The sequence below is a fragment of the Pogoniulus pusillus genome, chromosome 4, assembly GCF_015220805.1.
Source record: "Pogoniulus pusillus isolate bPogPus1 chromosome 4, bPogPus1.pri, whole genome shotgun sequence".
NCBI classification, from domain to species: domain Eukaryota; kingdom Metazoa; phylum Chordata; class Aves; order Piciformes; family Lybiidae; genus Pogoniulus; species Pogoniulus pusillus.
In genome coordinates, this window is record NC_087267.1 from 47,858,095 (window position 1) to 47,879,381 (window position 21,287).

A 21,287-nucleotide genomic window follows, 5' to 3' on the forward strand; every position below is an offset into this window, starting at 1 on the left:
CTGTGATTCTGTGGTGGTGGACCAAGCTGCTGCCTGGTTCTGGGAGGTTCCCTGGGGAGCAGGGGGGTGGGGGACGAAGGTCTCTCCATGCAGCCAGTGTCTCTTTCCGACTCCTTCAGGAGGACAACCAAGAAGCCAAATCTGCCCTGGAGATTGCATCTGAGCAGCTGAGGTTGTGGCCCACCATGAGCAAGGAGAAGCAGCAGGAGCTGATCCAGAAGGAGGAGAGCACAGTGTTCAGCCAGGCCATCCACTATGCCAACCGCATGAGCTACCTGCTGCTGCCCCTGGACACCAGCAAGAGCCGACTGCTGCGCAGCTCGGGGCTGGGCGACGTGGAGAGCGTCAGCAACAGCTTCGTCACCAACAGGTGACCAGGCCTGGGCTCCTTGGCAGCACCGTGCTGGGGGGGCCACCAGGGAGACTTCCTTAGGGTGGTACCTGGGGCATTGGAGTCACAGAGTCGTGGGTGGGGGTTGGAAGGCACCTCTGGAGTTGGAGTCCTGCCGCAGCGCTCGTTCAGCTGCCGTCAGGCTTGGGGGAGGTTGCAGTGTGCAGTGCCAGAAGCTGGGCACATCTTGGGGAGAGGAAGCAGCAGCAGCAGCTTCCCTTCTTGGGATCTTCCATGGAAAGCTGGGGGGATACCTCTAGCTCCAGGGAGACCTTCTGGTGGCCTTTCAGGACCATGCTGTGGAGCCACCAGAGCAACTTCAGCTGAGGTGGGAGCTCCACAGTGCGGTACCTGGGACATCAGGCTCGTAGAACCACAGGTAGGGGTTGGAAGGGGCCTCTGGAGAACATCAGGTGCAGCCTCAGCAGTCTCAGAGCTCAGCCAGTTCTGACCCCACCACAGGCAGAGACACCTCCCACTAGAACAGGTCACTCAGGGCCTCAAGCATGGAGAAGAGAAGGCTCCAGAGAGACCTTCTGGTGGTCTTTCAGGCCTCAGAAGAAGGCAGGGGGCAGACTTTAGAGCAGGGCCTGTTGTGACAGGACCAAGGAGTGAGGGGTTGAAGCTAAAAGAAGGACGTTTAGACTTCATGGCAAGATGTTCTTCACTGTGGAGGTGGTGAGAGCCTGTCCCAGGCTGCCCAGATGTGGGAGATGTCTCATCCCTGGAACCATCCCAGGCCAGGTCGTTTGGGTCGTTTGTGGCTCTGAGCAACCTGCACTAGTTGCAGCTGTCCCTGCTGGCTGCAGGGGTTGGACTGCATGACCTCAGAAGGTCCCTTCAGTGCACCCCTTCCAAGATTCTCACTCTCTACAAGTCACTGAAAGGAGCTTGGAGCTAGGTGGGCATCAAGGTTGTGCCAGGGTAGGTTCAGGTTGACCATGAGGAACAGTTTCTGTCCCTTGAGGTGTATCCAGGCCTGGTGCAGGTTGCCCAGTGCAGTGGAGTCCCCATCCCTGAAGAGGTTTTGGAGTCATGGAGCTGTGGTGCTGAGGGCCATGGGTTGGTGGTGCCCTGGCAGTGCTGGGTTAAGGGTTGGCCTCCATCATCTCAAAGATCTCTCCCAGGCCAGCCCATTCCATGATCCATATGAGGAGCAGCAGAAGGTCCTCAGGCCCCAGCTGTGGTGGGCTTCAGCTGCGCACAGTTCTGGAGCGCTCCTTGTAAGCAGGACATGGTCCCGATGGAGCAGGTCCAGAGGAGGGACACGACAATGACCAGAGGGTTGGAGCTCCTCTGCTCTGAGGACAGGCTGAGGGATCTGGGGGTGTTCAGTCTGGAGAGCAGGAGGCTCTGGGGGGACCTAATAGCAGCCTGCCAGCACCTGAAGGGGGCCTGCAGGAGGGATGGAGAGAAGCTGTTTGCAAAGGCCTGCAGTGAGGGGGGAGGGGTGATGGGTCCCAGCTTGGGAAGAGCAGATTGAGACTGGATGTTAGGAGTGCTGTGTCCAGTTCTGGGCTCCTCCATTGCAGAGATGTTGCAGTACTGGAAGGTGTCCACAGGAGGGCGACAAAGTTGTGAGGGGCCTGGAGCAGAGCCCTGTGAGGAGAGGCTGAGGGAGCTGGGGGGGTGCAGCCTGCAGCAGAGGAGGCTCAGGGCAGAGCTCATTGCTGCCTGCAGCTGCCTGCAGGGAGGCTGTAGCCAGGTGGGGTTGGGCTCTGCTGCCAGGCAGCCAGGGACAGAAGAAGGGGACACAGCCTCAAGCTGTGCCAGGGGAGGTTTGGGCTGGACTAGATGAGCTCTAGAGGTCCCTTCCAGCCTGGAGCCTCCTATGATTCAGTGATGTTGTGGTGCTGGGATTCTGTGGTGCTGGGATTCTGATTCTGTGACTCTGAATCTGTGATTCTGTGCCTCTATGACTCTATGACCGTGTTTTTGTGTCTCTGTGACTCTGTGGTTCTGTGGTGCTGTGACTTGATGATTCTGTGTCTCTGTGATTCTATGACTCTCTGATTCTATGACTCTATCACTCCGTGACTATCATTCTATGACTCATTCTATGACTCTATCACTGACTCTATCACTCTGTGACTCTATCATTCTATGACTCTATGACTGATTCTATGACTCTATCACTCTGTGACTGTGATTCTGTGACTATGACTCTGTGACTATCATTCTATGACTCTATGACTGATTCTATGACTCTATCACTCTGTGACTGTGATTCTGTGACTATGACTCTGTGACTATCATTCTATGACTCTATGACTGATTCTATGACTCTCTCATTCTGTGACTCTAATTCTATGACTATGACTCTGATTCTGTGACTCTCACTCTGTGACTCAATCATTCTATGACTCCATGACTCTGATTCTGTGACTCTATCACTCTCTGACTCTATTATTCTATGACTCTATCACTCTGTGACTGTCATTCTATGACTCTATCACTCTATCACTCTGTGACTGTCATTCTATGACTCTCTGACTCTGTGATTCTGTGACTCTATCACGCTGTGACTCTATCATTCTATGACTCTGATTCTGTGACTCTATCACTCTGTGACTGTCATTCTATGACTGTGACTCTGTGACTCTGATGCTGCGACTGCTCCCTGGCTCCATGGCCGTGGCTGTGATGCTGTGTCCGTGCCCCTGTGCTGTGTGCCGTTTCCCACCGCCGGGCGGCAGCATCGCCGGCAGCGTGGCCGAGAGCTACGACACGGAGAGCGGCTTCGAGGACGCCGAGAGCTCGGACGTGGCCAACTACGTGGTGAGGTTCATCAACCGCTTCGTGGACAAGGTCTGCACCGAGAGTGGCGTCACCAACGAGCACCTGAAGGGGCTGCACGTCATGATCCCTGGTAGGGCTTCCTGGGGCTCCCCCGGGGGGTCCCTGCAGGCCAGCTGGGCAGGGGCAGCTGGGGGGGAGCCTCTCCTCTGCAGCTGCCTCTCTGTCCACAGACATCGTGCAGATGCACATAGAGACCTTGGATGCTGTCCACAGGGAGAGCAAGAGGCTTCCTCCCATCCAGAAGGTATGCATCTCACCTGCTATGCATCTCACCTGCTGCTCCTGGTCCTGGGCTTGCTGGGGGCCTCTCGAGACCCCTTCCACCCTCAGCATGGACCTGACCTTCTGTGGTGCCTTCCCATAGCCAAAGCTGCACCAGGTCCTGGGGTTGCTGGGTTTTATCAAGACCCCTTTCAGCCTCAGCATGGACCTGAGCTTATGGTGCCTCAGGTAGCCAGAGCTGCACCAGGTGCTGGTGTTACTGGGGCCTCTCGAGACCCCTTCCACCCTCAGCATGGACCTGACCTTCTTGGGGTGCCTCAGGCAGCCAGAGCTGCACCAGGTGCTGGTGCTGCTGGGGTTTATCAAGGCCCCTTCCAGCCCTGCCAGGGCCCTGAAGCTGTGTTTGTGTCTCCCTGCAGCCCAAGCTGCTGCGGCCCAGCCTGCTGGCGGGTGAGGAGTGTGTGCTGGAGGGGCTGCGTGTGTACCTGCTGCCCGACGGCCGGGAGGAGGCTGCGGGGGGCAGCGTGGGGGGCCCCCCCCTGCTCCCTGCAGAGGGAGCCATCTTCCTCACCACCTACCGCATCATCTTCAAGGGGACGCCCACCGACCCGCTGGGTAAGGGCCTGCTGCTGCCCCACGGCTCCAGGCTCCAGGAGGGGGCGTGGGGAGGGGGTGGCCAGGAGCTCGCCCCCAGCAGCTGGTGCTGCTCAGCTCACTGCAGGAGCGGCCCCAGTGATGGAGACTCCACCACTGCTGCCTGGGCCAGGCCTGGGTGACCCTCAGGGAGGAGAAGTTGCACCTCCCGCCCTAGCCTCAAGCTCCACTGGGGCAAACTGAGGCTGTGTCCTCTTGTCCTGTCCCTTGTGCCTTGGGAGAAGAGACCAACCCCCACCTGGCTCCATCCTTGATAAGGAGAACTTCTTCCTGATAAGGCCTCGGGTTGGGACCTGAGCTTCTTGTGGTGCCTCAGGTAGCCAAAGCTACACCAGGTCCTGGTGCTGCTGGGGGTCGCTGCAGCCATCACAAGCTTGGTGGTTGCTGCCAGTGCCACAAACAAGAAGTGGTTGCTGCCAGTGCCACAAACAAGAGGTGGTTGCTGCCAGTGCCACAAACAAGAAGTGGTTGCTGCCAGTGCCACAAACAAGAGGTGGTTGCTGCCAGTGCCACAAGAGATGGTTGCTGCCAGTGCCAGCAGGGGCTGTTCAGCAGAGCTGGTGAAGGCAGCAGGGGCAGTGCAGTGTGCCCTGCTGTGGCTAACCTGTTGCCATCCCTGTGGCAGTGGGGGAGCAGGTGGTGATCAGATCCTTCCCCATCGCCTCGCTGACCAAAGAGAAGAAGATCAGCGTCCAGGCCCAGGTGGATCAGTTCATCCAGGAGGGCCTGCAGCTCCGCTCCTGCACATTCCAGGTGAGCACACTGCAGCCTGGCAGCTGCTCCTGGCCCTGGCCTTCAAAGGTGATGAACCTTGTCATGTCATTACATGTTCTTGACTTCAGCTTTCCTGTAGCCCCCTTTTAAGTCCTGAAAGACCACCAGAAGGTCTGCTTGGAGCCTTCTCTTCTCCAAGCTGACCAACCCCAGCTCCCTCAGCTGGGCCTCACAGGGAAGGTCCTCCACTTGCAGTCCTGTTGTCCACAGCAGCAACCTCTTGCTTGTCATCTCAGTTGCTCCTCATCAAATTGATTCTCCAGTCACTTCCCCAGCTTCCCAGCAACATGCAGGGTTCTGCACTTTGGCCACAACAACCCCAAGCAGCACTGCAGGCTGGGGCCAGAGTGGCTGAGAGCAGGGAGGCAGAGGGCCTAGGGGTGGTGGCAGAGAGGAGCTGAAGCTGAGGCAGCAGTGCCCAGGTGGGCAGCAGAGCCAATGGCATCCTGGGCTGGCTCAGGAGCAGTGTGGGCAGCAGGACAAGGGAGGTTCTTGTGCCCCTGTGCTCAGCACTGCTCAGGCCACCCCTGGAGTGCTGTGTCCAGTTCTGAGCTCCTCCATTGCAGAGAGCTGTTGAGGTGCTGGAAGGTGTTTGGAGCAGGGCAGCAAGGCTGGGGAGGGGCCTGGAGCAGAGCCCTGTGAGGAGAGGCTGAGGGAGCTGGGGGGGTGCAGCCTGCAGCAGAGGAGGCTCAGGGCAGAGCTCATTGCTGCCTGCAGCTGCCTGCAGGGAGGCTGTAGCCAGGTGGGGTTGGGCTCTGCTGCCAGGCAAGCAGCAACAGAAGAAGGGGCCAGAGGCTGAAGCTGTGCCAGGGCAGGTCTAGGCTGGATGTGAGGAGGAAGTTGTCAGAGAGAGTGATTGGCATTGGAATGGGCTGCCCAGGGAGGTGGTGGAGTGGCTGTGCCTGGAGGTGTTGCAGCCAAGCGTGGCTGGGGCACTTAGTGCCATGGTCTGGGTGCTTGGGCAGGGCTGGTGCTGGGCAGGGCTGGGTGAGCTTGGAGGGCTCTGCCAACCTGCTTGGCTCTGTGAGTCTAAGCTCCGTTGCCCTCTGCCCTCCCTCCGGCTCCTCCACCTCTCTCTTGTGTTGCGGTGCCCAAAGCTGGACGCAACACTGAGGCTGTGGCCTGAGCAGAGCCAAGTGAGTCCGAGGGGCCTGCTGCTGAGGCCCCCTGAGCCTGCAGCCTGTGCTCCTCTCCCCCGCAGCTCCTGAAGATCGCCTTCGACGAGGAGGTGGCGTCGGACAGCGCCGAGGTCTTCCGCAAGCACCTGCACAAGCTGCGCTACCCCCAGCACGTGCGCGGCACCTTCGCCTTCACCGTGGGCCAGTCCCCCAAGCAGGCCATGCAGCCCAAGGCCAAGGAGAAGAACCCTTCCCTCAGGTACCTGGCGCCCTGGGGACTGCCCCAGCTCCTCAGCTCTGCTTGCAAACTGTTGGGGCACTTGCAGGGTCTTCTTCTCCAGGGGAGCTGCTGAGCTGGAGGCACTCGCAGAGGTCACCCAGGTGGGACAGGGCTCTGGGAGAGTGCAGGGCAAAGGTTGCCCCAGCAGTGCCAGGGCACCACCAAACCGTGGCCCTCAGCACCATGGCTCCAGGGCTTTGAAAACCCCTCCAGGGCTGGGGACTCCTCTGCTGCCCTGGGCAGCCTGGGCCGGGCGTGCACTACCCTCAGGTGGCAGAAATTGTTCCTCGTGGCCAACCTGAACCTCCCCTAGGACAATCTGAGGCCATTTCCTCTTGTTCCACCACTTGGGAGAAGATCTTGATGCCCACCTGGCTCCAGCCTCCTTTCAGGGAGCTGTACAGAGCCAGAAGGTCTCCCCTCAGCCTCCTTTCCTCCAGGCTCAACACCTCCAGGTCCCTCAGCTGCTCTTCACAACTTCTCCAGACCCTTCCCCAGCTTTGTTGCCCTTCTCTAGACCTTCTCCAGACCCTTAATGTCCTTCTTGGAGTGAGGGGCCCAAAACTGACCCCAGGATTCCAGCTGTGGCCTTGCCAGTGCCCAATTCCAGGGGGGAAGTCCCAGTCTTCTCCTGCTGACCATTGCTGATCCAAGCCAGGCTGCAGGTGACCTTCTTGGCCATCTGGACATACCCTGCCTCATCCCCAGCTGCTGTCACCAGCCCCACCAGGTCATTCCCCATCCATTTCAGCTGTTCTGCCTCCAACCTGGAGCTTTCATGGGGTTGGTGTGACCCAAGAGTGGGACAGAGCAGTTGTCCTCCTTGGTGACCCTCATTCCACTGGATCCAGCCTCCTCAGACCCCTCTGTAGACCCTCCAGCCCTCCAGCAGCTCACCCAACATGGTGTTGCCTTCCATCCCTTCATCCAGATCTTGGGTGAGGTCACTGGAGACAGCTGCTGCCACCACTGAGCACTGGAGAGGAGCTGGGCCACAGGCTCCTGAGCTGGAGCTCAGGTTCCTGAGCCTGCGTTGCTCAGACGTCTCCACTTGGCTTTGAGGTGGGACCTGCTGCACAGGTAGCAGTCTCCTAACCCCACCCAGAGGACAGGTCAGCCTGGGGCTGCAGGGTGAAGCTCCAGCAGCACCCCAGGTCCTGCTGCTTGGGCCAAAATGATGCAAGCCCCAAGGAGGTCTGGGACCAGAGAAGGGTTTGGTTGAGAGAGACCTTTAAAGATCATCAGGTCCAAGCACTGAGCCAGCACTGCCAGGACACCACCAACCCATGGCCCTCAGCAGCACAGCTTTGAAACCCCTCCAGGGATGGAGCCAGACCCTTGTCAGTGGTGCCCAGGGGCAGGACAAGGGCACAAAGGGCACCAGCTGGAACCCAGCAGGCTCCAGCAGGAGTGACTTGTTGGCACTGAGGGTGGTGGAACCCTGCAGCAGGCTGCCCACAGAGGTTGTGGAGCCTCCTTGTCTGGAGAGCTTCCAGCCCCACCTGGCCACTGTGATGCTGTGCAAGCTGCTGTGGGTGCCCCTGCTGGAGCAGAAGGGTTGGACTGGGTGGGCTCCAGAGGTCCCTTCCCACCCCACCATGCTGGGCTTGTGTGAGTCACAGCATGGATTTGGCTGGAGAAGACCTTTAAGACCACCCAGTTCAAGCCTTATGCCAGCACTGCCAGGGCACCACCACCCCATGGCCCTCAGCACCACAGCTTTCAAACCCCTCTGGGGATGGGGACTGCAGCACTGGGCAGCCTGGGCCAGCCCTGGACAACCCTCAAGGGGCAGAAATTGTTCCTCATGGCCAACCTGAACCTCCCCTGGGGCAACTTGAGGCCATCTCCTCTTGTCCCATCACCTGGGAGAAGACCTGGATGGCCACCTGGCTCCAAGCTCCTTTCAGGGTTCCTCTTGACCCATCCTTTGGTCCTTGGGAGCAGCTTCTCCTAGGAGAGGTCCTGGTGGGCAGCAGAGGGCAGCCTGTGCCAGGCCGGAGGAGGGGGAGCGCTGTGGGACAGCAGCCAAGTTCTCCACGTGCTGCTGGCCTGCAACCAGCTTGGGGCTGGGTCAAGCTGGGCTCTGGTGGCTGCTGTGTCCGTGCTTGGTGTCCCCTAAGCTTCTGTCCCATGTCTCTTTGTGACTCAGCTCCCAGCAGGTGACCGATATCTTCCAGGGCCTGACAGTGGGGGTCCTGTCCCTTGGGCACCTTGGCCACTCAACCACGTAAGATGCCTTCAGCCTTGGGTGGGAGCTTGCCTGGTGACCTTGGCTCAGCCTTCACTGCTCCCAGGCTTTCTTCTCACTTGCTCTGCATGTCCAACCTGGCCTCTGGGGGCTTCTCTCCTGGGGACATCCCACCCTCTTCCGAGGCTGCTGGTGTGAGGGTCAGGGCTGGGGCAGTGCTGTCGCTGTCATAGCACCGCGCTCTGCCACTTGGTCACCCACCCAAGGGGCTTCTTGGTGCTCTGCTGGATCTCAGGACCTGCTGAGGCAGATGAGCTTCTGCCACTAACTTCCAGAGACCTCTCAGGACCCTGAGTCTCCTGAGGTGGCCTTTGTCACCTTCTCCAAGTTGGCTCCCAGTGCCCCACACTATCTGCAGGGCTTCTCCCCCTGGTCCTCAGCTCCAGACCCAGGCACGTCCCCAGTGATGTTCTTCCTCCAGCCCAGGGCCTGCCTGGCCTTGCCAGATGCAGGGGCAGTTGGGTTCCTCCCCCAGCTGCTTGCCAAAGCAGGTTGAGGCACTTCCTGGGCTCCCCCACCCTGGGAAGGTTGGGGTTCCAGGAGTCTGCACCACGTAGGTGTCCTGCTGGGAGGAGCCCTGCCCTGGCTGATGGGCAGCTCAGCTCTTCTCAGCGTGCCCCTCTTGGCCCTGCATCTCGCCAGACCGCTGAGGAGCAAGAGGTGCTGCTCTCAGCAGACCCTTCCTGCCTCCTTCTGGAGCTCCAGCATGTGGAGCCTGGTCTGGTCGTGCAGCCTGCTAGCCTCTGGGTTTCGGGAGGTCTTCTCCTCTCCCTGGGCTGCCCTGGTGGCGTCTGCCCCTTAGGTGGAATCAAGCAGGTCACCTTCTGTCCCTCAGCCAAGGGGCAGTGTCCAAGCTGGGCTGGCTGTGGTGGGTCCCCAAGCCCTTGTCATGAGCTGGAGCTCACCTCCCACTCAAGGGACAAGCTGATGGGAGGTCCAGTATGGAGATGATGGCTCTAGAGGCCAGGACAAGGCTGATGTCCCCTTAGGTTTGGAGCCTGGGGCACCTGCTCAACCTGACTGCCCCATCCAGCCTCCCTGGGCACCTGGGTCCTCCCAGAGAAGACAAACCTCTGTCGCGGTGCCCTCCTAGAGCTGAAGAACCAGCAGGTGCCACCTTCCCTGCGGCGGTGGTGGGGGACACACTCCTGTCTCTGCTTTGCTCTGGGTGTGACTGAGGTTGGGCATCTCTGGAGAGGCTTCTTCTCTTCTGGGGCCGTGGTGGCTCAAGGCTGGGAGCTGCTGGCCCCAAGCTGCGCTCTGGTTGCAGGACCCTGTCCAAGAACCTGGTGAAGAACGCCAAGAAGACCATCGGGCGGCAGTACGTGACCAGGAAGAAGTACACCCCCCCCACCTGGGACCAGAGGGGCAGCCAGCACTTCCCAGAGGACAACGAGGATGAGATCTCAGGTTGGCAGAGCCTGCAGCAGAGGGCAGGGAAGCTCTGGGGGGCAGCTTCTTGGCTCTGCTGGTGGGCTGTGGACCTCTCTGTGGGCTTGGTGATGATATTCAGCCCCCTCCTTGGCTCTGCTGATGGGCTGTGGTCTCCTCCTTGGCTCTGCTGTTGGGCTGTGGTCTCCTCCTTGGCTCTGCTGATGGGCTGTGGTCTCCTCCTTGGCTCTGCTGATGGGCTGTGGTCTCCTCCTTGGCTCTGCTGTTGGGCTGTGGACCCCTCCTTGGCTCTGCTGTTGGGCTGTGGACCCCTCCATGGCTCTGCTGATGGGCTGTGGTCTCCTCCTTGGCTCTGCTGATGGGCTGTGGTCTCCTCCTTGGCTCTGCTGATGGGCTGTGGTCTCCTCCTTGGCTCTGCTGTTGGGCTGTGGACCCCTCCTTGGCTCTGCTGTTGGGCTGTGGGCCCCTCCTTGGCTCTGCTGTTGGGCTGTGGACCCCTCCTTGGCTCTGCTGTTGGGCTGTGGACCCCTCCTTGGCTCTGCTGTTGGGCTGTGGTCTCCTCCTTGGCTCTGCTGTTGGGCTGTGGGCCCCTCCTTGGCTCTGCTGATGGGCTGTGGGCCCCTCCTTGGCTCTGCTGATGGGCTGTGGGCCCCTCCTTGGCTCTGCTGATGGGCTGTGGGCCCCTCCTTGGCTCTGCTGATGGGCTGTGGGCCCCTCCTTGGCTCTGCTGATGGGCTGTGGACCCCTCCTTGGCTCTGCTGATGAGTTGCACCATCAGCTCTAACAGCAGGACCCAGTGCTTGACTTCTGGTCCCTTTAGCCCCTCAAGTAGAAGCTCTCACCCCAAGTTCTGAAGCCCAGCCCTGCGGGGGAGCAGCTGAGCTCCTCAGCTGAAGGTGGTGGGAGGTTGCTCCTGCCTCGAGCCCTCTCTGCTGGCCCAGAGCAGCCTCCAGCCCCTGGGAACCTCCACCCGAGCCCAGGCTCCCTTTGCCCTCTCCGCAGTGTCGGAAGAGATGGACAGAAGCACTTTGACCCCCAGCACCACCATCAGGCCTTCAGACAAGATGACCATCAACCACCTGGTGGAGCGGGCCTGCTGCAAGGACTACCAGCGCCTGGGGCTGGGCACCCTGAGCAGCAGCCTGACGCGCTCCAAGAGCGAGCCCTTCCGCATCTCCACCGTCAACCGCATGTACGCCATCTGCCGCAGGTGAGCTGCCCCCCGGGCACAGCCCAGCCTCAGCAGCTGCAGCAGGACCAGGGGCAAGGCCCTGCAGCTGGGTGGAGGCAATGCCAAGCACCAATGCAGGCTGGGCAGTGCCAGGCTGGAGAGCAGCCCTGAGCAGAGGCACTTGGGGGTGCTGCTGGAGGAGAAGCTGAGCAGGAGCCAGCAGTGTGCACTTGCAGCCCAGAAAGCCAAGCAGAGCCTGGGCTGCAGCAGCAGCAGTGTGGCCAGCAGGGCCAGGGAGGGGATTCTGTCCCTCTGCTGTGCTCTGCTGAGACCCCAGCTGGAGTCCTGCATCCAGTTCTGGAGCCCCTGGGACAAGAGGGCTGTGGAGATGCTGGAGAGTGTCCAGAGCAGGGCCAGGAGGATGCTGAGAGGCTGCAGCAGCTCTGCTGTGAGCACAGCCTGAAAGAGTTGGGGCTGTGCAGGCTGCAGCAGAGGAGGCTCCCAGGTGACCTTCTTGTGGCCTGCCAGGGTCTGAAGGGGGCTACAAAAAAGCTGGGGAGGGACTTTTGAGGCTGTGAGGGAGTGTCAGGAGTGGGGGGAATGGAGCAAAGGTGGAGGTGGGGAGAGTGAGGCTGGAGGTGAGGAGGAAGTTGTTGAGCAGGAGAGTGGTGAGAGGCTGGAATGGGTTGCCCAGGGAGGTGGTTGAGGCCCCATGGCTGGAGGTGTTTGAGGCCAGGCTGGCTGAGGCTGTGTGCAGCCTGCTCTAGGGTAGGGTGTCCCTGGGCATGGCAGGGGGGTTGGCACTGTCTGCTCCTTGGGGTCCCTTCCAGCCCTGACTGATTCTATCACTCTACCACCTACTCTGCTCTCTACTGCAGGCTTGCCACAGTCTGCACAGGCCTCTGGCCACCCTGGCACCTGTTTTGCTCAGTGTCTTCATAACCTGGATGGGAACATGCAGGGCAACCTCCATGGGCTTGAAGGCAGCACCAAGTTGGGTGGGATGTTGATCTGCAGGAGAGTTGGAGGATCTGCAGAGGCCTCTGGCCAGCCTGGGACCTGGGACCTGGGATCTAGGACGAGTTCTGCTCAATGTCTTCATCCGTAACCTGGATGAGAGCAACCTCCATGTGTCTGAAGGCAGCACCAAGCTGGGTGGGATGTTTATCTGCTGGGGGGTTGGAGGATCTGCAGGGGTCTCTGGCCAGCCTGGATCCATGGGCTGAGGCCAGTGGAACGAGCATCACCAAAGCCAACTGCTGGGTCCTGTTCTTGGGTCACACCAACCCCATGGAGGATCCAGGTGTGAGGCAGAGAGGCTGGAAAGAGTGGAAGAGGACACGGTGGGGCTGGTGACAGCAGCTGGGGGTGAGGCAGGGTGTGCCCAGGGGGCCGAGAAGGCCACCAGCAGCCTGTGGCCAGCAGGAGCAGGGCAGGGATTGTTCTCCCTGTGCTGGGCACTGGGGAGGCCACAGCTGGAATCCTGAGGTCAGTTTTGGGCCCCTCACTCCAAGAAGGACTTTGTGGGGCTGGAGCAGGTCCAGAGAAGGGCAACGAAGCTGGGGAAGGGTCTGGAGAAGTTGTGAGGTCTTCTCCCAAGCGATGGAGGACGAGGAAATGGCCTCAGGTTGCCCCAGGGGAGCTTCAGCTCTGCCGTGAGGAGCAATTTCTGCCCCTTGAGGGTCGTCCATGCCTGCAGAGGCCGCCCCGGGCGGCGCTGGAGCCCTGTCCCCGGCGGGCTGCGTGGCAGTGCCGCAGCGGCGGTGCCGAGGGCTGCGCTTCGCCGGTGCCTGGCAGCGCTGCTGCCTGCCGCTGGCGCTGCGGAGCCCTGAGCCCGCCGCAGGGCTCCGTGCTGCCGGGGCTGAGGCTGCTGCTCTGTGTCCCCACAGCTACCCGGGGCTGCTGATCGTGCCGCAGAGCATCCAGGACAACACCATCCAGCGCATCTCGCGCTGCTACCGCCAGAGCCGCTTCCCCGTGGTGTGCTGGCGCAGCGCCCGCACCAAGGCCGTGCTGCTGCGCTCGGGGGGGCTGCACGGCAAGGGCGTGGTGGGGCTCTTCAAGTCCCAGAACGCTCCCAGCCCAGGTACCTGCCGCCCCCTCCCACGCTGCACCCTGCCCTCACCTGCCTTGGCTCCGGGCATGGCCTCCAGACCCTGCCTTGGCTCCGGGCATGGCCTTCAGACCCTGCCTTGGCTCCGGGCATGGCCTTCAGACCCTGCCTTGGCTCCGGGCATGGCCTCCAGACCCTGCCTTAGTCCTGGGGATGGCCTTCAGACCCTGCCTTGGCTCTGGGCATGGCCTTCAGACCCTGCCTTGGCTCTGGGCATGGCCTTCAGACCCTGCCTTGGCTCTGGGCATGGCCTCCAGACCCCAGCTTGGCTCCGGGCATGGCCTCCAGACCCTGCCTTGGCTCTGGGGATGGCCTTCAGACCCTGCCTTAGCTCTGGGTGTGGCCTTCAGACCCCAGCTTGGCTCCGGGCATGGCCTCCAGACCCTGCCTTGGCTCTGGGCATGGCCTTCAGACCCTGCCTTAGCTCCGGGCATGGCCTTCAGACCCCAGCTTGGCTCCGGGCATGGCCTTCAGACCCTGCCTTGGCTCTGGGGATGGCCTTCAGACCCCACCTTGGATGTGCTGGTGGCCTTCAAGACCCCTCCTTGAGTCTGCTGGTGGGGCAGAGGGGTGTAGCTGGTGGTTGTGTGCCCCCCAGGCCCCTCCCAGACAGACTCCACCAGCCTGGAGCAGGAGAAGTACCTGCAGGCTGTCATCAACTCCATGCCTCACTACGCCGACGCCGGTGGGCGCAACACCTTGAGCGGCTTCACCTCGGCCCACATGAGCAGCACAGGTGAGGAGCTGCCTCCAGGGTGGGCTGGGGGCATCATGGCAGGGTGCAGGAGGGCTGGTGGTGGCCCAGCAGCCAGCCACTGTGGCATCTGTGGTCCATCAGCTCACGGCTTGGGCTGCCCTCCCTGGTTCTCCCCTCTGGAGGAGGCAGCAGAACCTTCTGGAGGTGCTCTCCAGAGCTCCAGCCCTGGCTGGGTCTCCATGGGTGGGGGGCAGTGGGTGGGATTTGGGAAACCCAATGGCCCTGGGACTGCAGGCACTGGGAGCTGCAGGCTGGCCTTGGCTCTGGCTGGGATGCACCTCGTGGGCTGTGGTGCCAGCACCATCCCTGCTTGGGGTCTGCTGGAAGCCTTGGTAAGCCTCTGCCTCCACCCCATCCATGCCATCCCACCCCATCCATGCCATCCACCCCATCCATGCCATCCCATCCCATCCATCCCATCCCATCCCATCCCTGCTGTGGAGGTGACCACTGTCCAAGAAGGACCAGGGAGGAACCCAGACAGGTGCTCACCACAGCCAGAGGAGGAGAGGACTTGCCCCAGGCCCTGCAGAGCCTCTCCCTCGATGCTGAGGGACATCTCTAGAGCTGCAGCTGAAGGAGGGTGGGGGGCAGAGGGTGACCTGCTGTGGTGGCAGAACCTCAGAGCAGGGAGCTGCTGGTGCTTGGGTGATGCCCACCTGGGAGGGTCAACTCCTCTCTCCTTAACTACCTTCTCGCCATGGCTCCAGCTGGAAGGTGTCTCCTGCACACTGACCTGCTCCCAGCCCTGGGTTCTGCTGCTTGCTGCTGCTTTCCCTCTCTGTCCTTTGTGGTCCCTTCCTGCCCCTGCTGGGGGGCTGTGGGGAGGTCCCGGTGGCAGGAGCAGCGCTGACCTTGTGCTGGTGCCGCAGATGTGTCCGACAGGAGGCAGCCCAAGCTGGGATCCCTGATGAAGCAGGTGATGGGAGGGAAGGACGATGGGCCCAGCACGATTGGCCGTGGAGGTGAGGACCTGGCAGGGCACAGCTGCCTCCAGGGGCTCTGCCCGAGACCTCCCCACCCCGCCAGAGCCCTGGGCCTTGTAGAGTAGATGCTTCCACCACGCTCCAGCCCCAGAGCTCTCCAGCCTTGGGGCAGCAGCAGGAGGGGGAGGGAGCCACCACTGCAGCACCTTCCAAAGACATCTCCTCCATCCCACCCATCATCATCATCATCATCATCATCATCATCCATGGTTCCGTCTCACCTGGCCACATGCCTCGCTCCACCTTGGCTCCACCTCAGTCTCGGTGTCCAGCTTGAGGTTGCTCTTATCCCACCTTGGATCTCCCTCAGCCTGGTGTTCCCCATGAGGTTGCTCTCATTCCACCTTGGGTCTCCCTCAGCCTGGTGTCCACCTCCCTCTGGTGTCCTCTTGGAGATTGCTCTCACTGTATCTTGGGTCCACCTCGCCCCTGGTGTCCCCTCCAAGGTTGCTCTCATCCCTCCTTGGATCCACCTCAGCCTGGTGTCCAATTCAACCTGGTGCCCACCTCTCTGAGGTTCCTCTTATCCCACCATGGGACCAGCTTGGCCCAAGGTGAGAATGGACCCCATGGGCTGAGGTCTACCTGGTATCCACCTTGAGGTTGCTCTCATCCCATCTTGGGTCCACCTCAACCTGGTGTCCCCGTCAGCCTGGTGTCCTCCCCGAGGTTGCCCTTATCCCACCATGGGACCAGCTTGGACCCAGGTGAGAATGGACCCCATGGGCTGAGGTCTCTACCTGGTCTCCACCTTGAGGCTGCTTTCATCTCACCTTAGGTCCACCTAAACCTTTGGTCTCCCTCAACCTGGTGTCCCCTCTGAGGTTGCTCTCATCCCACCTTGGGTCCCCCTCAACCTGGTGTCCCCTCTGAGGTTGTTGTCATCCCACCTTGGGTCTCCCTCAGCCTGGTGTCCATCTCACCCTGATGTCCCCTCTGAGATTGCTCTCATCCCACCTTGGGTCCTGGTATCCATCTCACCCTGGTGTGCCCTCTGAGGTCTCATCCCGCCTTGGGCCCACCCTGGTTGTCCTCCTCAGCCTGGTGTCCCTGCTGAGGCTGCTGTCCCTCAAGGCCCCCAGCCCTGGTGTCCCTGCTGAGTTGTCTCCTCCTGTGCCCCCAGGGCTCGCTCACCGAGCTCGGGTCATCACCCTGTCCACTCCCAAGTGCGTGTCTCCAAAGGGCCGGGACCCCCCCCGAGGTACAGTGCCACCCCCACTGCAGTGCTAACCTCACCTGTGCCACCAGACATGCAGGCTCCACCAGCCCCACCACTAACCTCCCAGTAACACCCACCTCAGCCCACTAACGGCCCTGCCAGCATGGCCCTGGCTCGGGCCAGCTCCTGGTGGCTGTGCTGAGTGCCAGGCCTGGCCCCAGCACCTCCACAACTTCCTAGCAGCTTTGCTTTGGGCTCCTTCTGCGACTGCTGTGGCTTGTTAGGGAGTGGGGGTGGGGTCACCATCATGATGATGGTGGTAGAGGTGGTGGTGATGGTGGTGCTGTAACTGGCATGGTGAAAGTGCTGCTGGTGGTGGTGATGATGGTGGTGTAACTGTCATGGGGATAGTGGAGATGGTGATGATGGCGGTGGTGTAACTGTGATGATGATGATGATAATGGTGGTGATGTTGTAACATGATGGTGCTGGTGGTGATGATGATGATGATGATAATGGTGGTGATGTTGTAACATGATGATGCTGGTGGTGATGATGATGATGATAATGGTGGTGATGTTGTAACATGATGGTGCTGGTGGTGATGATGACAGTGGTGGTGTAACTGTCATGGTGATGATGGTGGTAGTGATGGTGTCACCATCATGATGATGGTGGTGGTGATGGTGATGATAGTGATAGTGATGATGATGATAGTGGCAGTCATGATGGTGTTTGTGGTGGTGATGGTAGTGGCAGTCATGATGGTGGTGATGGTGTAGCTATCATGATGGTGGTGCTGGAGGTGACAGTGGTGGTGTAACTATCATGGTGATGGTGGTGATGATGATGGTGGTTATAGTGTCACCATCATGATGGTGGTGGTGGTGATGGTGTCAGTCGTTATGGTGGTGGTGATGGTGGAGATGATGATAGTGGTGATGGCGGTGGCAGTGGCGATGGTGTCACCATGATGATGGTGATGCTGTGGTGGTGATGTGGCCAGGGCTAGGGTGTGGGTGGCAGGGAAGGGGCAGCTCCTGGTGGCGTGGGCGCAGGCATGGGGCGCTGTGGTCGCGCAGGTTGCCGAGCCGCGGAGTCTGCCTCCGTGTCCGCCAGGCAGCAGGTCCCAGAGCGCCCAGCAAGGAGAAGGAGCCCAGGCAGGGCTGCTCCCCGCACGCTGCCAGCATGTTCCGCGGGGCGCTGCGCGGGGGGCGGCAGGCGGCGTGCCCGGGGCGCAGCCGCAGAGCCTGTGCCGGCCTCTTGCAGGGAAGTGGGGCAGCATCCGCGCCAGCGGCCGCGGCAGCGGCTACGCCCTCAGCGTGGACATCGGCTCCCGCCTGGCCGGCAAGGACCTGCTGGCAGCGCCGCACAACGGCACCGCCGCCGAGCCCGCCCTGCTGCGCCCGCACCGCGCCTCGCTCTACATCATCGGGGACAAGTCCCAGCTGAAGGTACCCGCAGCCCTGGCAGCCCCTGCTCCTGCCCCCCCTGCTGCTGCCACCCCTCTGCTCCTGCCCCCCCCTGCTGCTGCCACCGTCCCGCGGCGCCTGTGTGGTGCCATTCACTGCAGCTCAGCTCCGTTTCTGTGCCTTGCCCAAGGGCAGAGGCTCCTCTGGCCACACAGAGTCACCACCCAGATGGCATTTGCCAAACTGACCATAGTAGGTGACCCAGGGCTTGCTCACCCTTATGTGGGCAAGGCACCAGCAAGTCCCTAGCACCTGTGGGTCCCTGTTTATCACCCTGGGAGGGGACACAATGGCCCAAGCCTTTGCTTTCCTCCTGCCCTTGCTTCCCCCATCAGCAGGAGGGTGGGGCAAGCCAGCACATCTGGTAGGCCTATTGGCCTTCCACAACGTGGTGGAGACCACCATGACAGTGGTGTGGTGGTGGTGGTGATGGCCAGGGCCTGCTTGGCAGGGGAGGGGCAGCCCCTGATGGTTTGGGTGCAGCTGCTGGGTGCTGTGGGTCTGTTTGGGCTGTTACTGGTCTCCTCCTGCCCCAGGGCGTGAAGCCAGACCCACTGCAGCACTGGGAGGTGGTGCCCATCGAGGTGTTCGACGTCAGGCAGGTGAAGGCCAGCTTCAAGAAGCTGATGAAGGCCTGTGTGCCTGGCTGCCCCTCCACGGAGCCCAGCCTGGCCTACCTGAGGTCCTTGGAGGAGTCCGAGTGGCTGTCTCAGGTCAGTTGTCACCCAGAGGCTGCTGGGACCCTGCTGTGGCTCATGCTTGGATGGGGTGGAAGGACACCTGCTCCTAGCTCAGCAGAGTGACAGTGGGGGCCTGGGGGCCGCCTCCAGAGGTTTGCTTTGGGGTGGGGCACACCAAGGGAGCAAGGTTGGTGCGAGGGACAAGGATGGAACAATCTGGAGTCCTGCTTGGTGGCTCTGGGCATGGTGGAGCTTGGTGGGGAGCAAGGTTGGTGTGAGGGATGAGGAAGGAACAATCTGGAGTCCTGCTTGGTGGCTCTGGTGGCTCTGGGCATGGTGGAGCTTGGTGGGGAGCAAGGTTGGTGTGAGGGACGATGAAGGAACAATCTGGAGTCCTGCTTGGTGGCTCTGGTGGCTCTGGGCTTGGTGGAGCTTGGTGGGGAGCAAGGTTGGTGTGAGGGACGATGAAGGAACAATCTGGAGTCCTGCTTGGTGGCTCTGGTGGCTCTGGGCTTGGTGGAGCTTGGTGGGGAGCAAGGTTGGTGTGAGGGACAAGGATGGAACAATCTGGAGTCCTGCTTGGTGGCTCTGGGCACGGTGGAGCTTGGTGGCTCTGGACTCGAACCATCGGTGTCCGGCTGGGGAAGCAGGATGCAGCCTGCAGGATGTTGTAGAGGGTTGGTCCAGGGCCACTGAACTGGGGAGAGTGGTTGGTACCTCATCAGGTCAGTGGCCCCAGCCAGACCTGGCCAGGCTGGGGAACTGGGGCAGGGGAACCTCATGGTGTTCAACCAGAGCAAGTGCAGGGTCCTGCCCCTGGGGAGGAGCAACCTCCTGCAGCAGTACAGGTGGGCAGAGACCTGCTGGGAAGCAGCTCCATGGAGAAGGACCTGGGAGTGCTGGGGGACAACAAGGTCACCATGAGCCAGCTGTGTGCCCTGGTGGCCAAGAAAGCCAAGGGTCTGGTGAGGGGCATGGAAAGGATTCCAACCCCACCTGGCCATTGCGATCCTGGGCAAGCTGCTGTGGGTGACCCTGCTGGAGCAGGGTGGTTGGACTGGAAGAGATCCAGAGGTCCCTTCCCACCCCACCATGCTGGGATTCACCCACTGCCAGGAGAGCAGGTCACAACTTCCACCCAAGGAGTAACTCTCAACCCTTGCTTTGGCAGATCCACAAGATCCTGCAGATCTCAGTGTTGGTGGTGGAGCTCCTGGACACAGGCTCCTCTGTGCTTGTCAGCCTGGAGGATGGCTGGGACATCACCACACAGGTAGGAGCACTGCAGCCACCCAGCACCACATCTGCCCACAGCCAGCCACATCTGTCTGCCACCAACCACCTCCACCTGTGGCTGACCACATCTGTGGCCAGCCACCTCTACCCATAGCCAACCACCTCTACCTGTGCCAAACCACCTCTGCCCGTGCCCAGCCTCCTCTGCCCGTGCCCAGCCTCCTCTGCCCGTGCCCAGCCTCCTCTGCCCTTACCCAGCCTCCTCTGCCCGTGCCCAGCCACCTCTGCCTGTGCCCAGCCACCTTAGCCGTGGCTGTTCCCCCACGGGCGGCTCATCCCGCGGCCGCCCTGGCAGGTGGTGTCGCTGGTGCAGCTGCTGTCGGACCCCTACTACCGCACGCTGGAGGGGTTCCGGCTGCTGGTGGAGAAGGAGTGGCTGTCCTTCGGGCACCGCTTCAGCCAGCGCGGCGCGCAGACGCTGGCGGGGCAGAGCAGCGGCTTCGCCCCCATCTTCCTCCAGTTCCTCGACTGCGTCCACCAGGTGAGCCGCGTGGAGCCCGCCGCGGCCCCCTGGCACTGCCCGCCACGGCCCGGCCGTGCCCCCCAGCCCCTGCCCGCCGCGGCTCCCCGGGCGCCTCACCGCCCGCCCCTTGCAGATCCACCTGCAGTTCCCCATGGAGTTTGAGTTCAGCCAGTACTACCTGAAGTTCCTCAGCTACCACTACATCTCCAACCGCTTCCGCACCTTCCTGCTGGACTCCGACTACGAGCGCATCGAGCTGGGTGAGGCCCCGCGGGGCTGGGCTGGCTCCCCAGCACAGCCTGGCGGGCACCCTGAGCCATAGAGACAGCCAGGGATGGAAGGCACCACAGGAGCAGCCAGTGCCAACCCCCCTGCCATGCCCTGGCACACCCTACCCTAGAGCAGGCTGCACACAGCCTCAGCCAGCCTGGCCTCAAACACCTCCAGCCATGGGGCCTCAACCCCCTCCCTGGGCAACCCATTCCAGCCTCTCACCACTCTCCTGCTCAGCAACTTCCTCCTCATGGCCAGGCTGAGGAGAGGCTGGGGCAGTTGTGGGTGTGCAGCCTGGTGAAGAGAGATGTTGAGGTGCTGAAAGGTGTCCAGAGGAGGAGCTGGAGTCAGGTCAGAGCATCCCCAGGGAGCAGTCAGGAGGAGCTGGGATCAGGTCAGAGCATCCCCAGGGAACAGTCAGGAGGAGCTGGGATCAGGTCAGAGCATCCCCAGGGAGCAGTCAGGAGGAGCTGGGGTCAGGTCAGAGCACCCCCTGGAGGGGTTAACCTTTTCCAGGGTGGTACCCACTGGCACCCTTGCCAGCAGCTGCCCCCAACCCCTGCCCAGGCCCTTCTCTAACTGCCCCTCTGCGCTGGTGTCCTGGCCAGGGCTGCTGTACGAGGAGAAGGGGGAGAAGAAGGGCCAGCAGGTCTGCAAGTCCATCTGGGAGTACATCGAGCGGCTGAACAAGAAGGCTCCTGTCTTCTTCAACTACATGTATGCCCCCGAGGACGGCGAGGTGAGAGCCTGCAGCTGCCAGCTGCAGCAGGGCCTGGGGGCAGGGCGTTGGGCAGCAGCAGCTGGGCATGAGCCAGGGGCTGCCCCCAGCAGCCTGGCTTGGATCAGCGATGCTGTGGCCAGCAGCAGCAGGGCAGGGATTGTCTCCCCTGGGCTGGCTACTGGGGAGACCACAGCTGGAATCCTGGGGTCAGTTTTGGGGCCCTCACTGCAAGAAGGACATTGAGGGGCTGGAGCAGGTCTGGAGAAGGGCAGCAAGGCTGGGGAAGGGTCTGGAGGAGGAGAAGGGTCTGGAGAA

General features: G+C 61.5%; 1 protein-coding gene across 7 annotated transcripts in view; it reads left to right on the plus strand.

The window, feature by feature from the left end:
• SBF1 (SET binding factor 1) overlaps positions 1-21,287 on the plus strand; it is a 92,814-nt gene that overhangs the window by 64,830 nt on the left and 6,697 nt on the right. For 2 of the 7 annotated variants that reach the window (XM_064142811.1, XM_064142810.1), the window contains 18 exons: positions 120-370; positions 3,088-3,260; positions 3,361-3,434; positions 3,832-4,027; positions 4,692-4,819; positions 6,042-6,217; positions 9,760-9,899; positions 10,884-11,091; positions 12,942-13,138; positions 13,764-13,901; positions 14,795-14,887; positions 16,032-16,109; positions 17,337-17,521; positions 18,076-18,252; positions 19,391-19,492; positions 19,811-19,996; positions 20,112-20,238; positions 20,860-20,990. In XM_064142811.1, coding sequence (XP_063998881.1) covers positions 120-370; positions 3,088-3,260; positions 3,361-3,434; positions 3,832-4,027; positions 4,692-4,819; positions 6,042-6,217; positions 9,760-9,899; positions 10,884-11,091; positions 12,942-13,138; positions 13,764-13,901; positions 14,795-14,887; positions 16,032-16,109; positions 17,337-17,521; positions 18,076-18,252; positions 19,391-19,492; positions 19,811-19,996; positions 20,112-20,238; positions 20,860-20,990 — 2,760 coding nt within the window. The remainder of the gene's footprint in view (positions 1-119; positions 371-3,087; positions 3,261-3,360; positions 3,435-3,831; positions 4,028-4,691; positions 4,820-6,041; positions 6,218-9,759; positions 9,900-10,883; positions 11,092-12,941; positions 13,139-13,763; positions 13,902-14,794; positions 14,888-16,031; positions 16,110-17,336; positions 17,522-18,075; positions 18,253-19,390; positions 19,493-19,810; positions 19,997-20,111; positions 20,239-20,859; positions 20,991-21,287) is intronic. The other 5 variants (XM_064142816.1, XM_064142813.1, XM_064142817.1 and 2 more) reach the window with 3 other exon arrangements.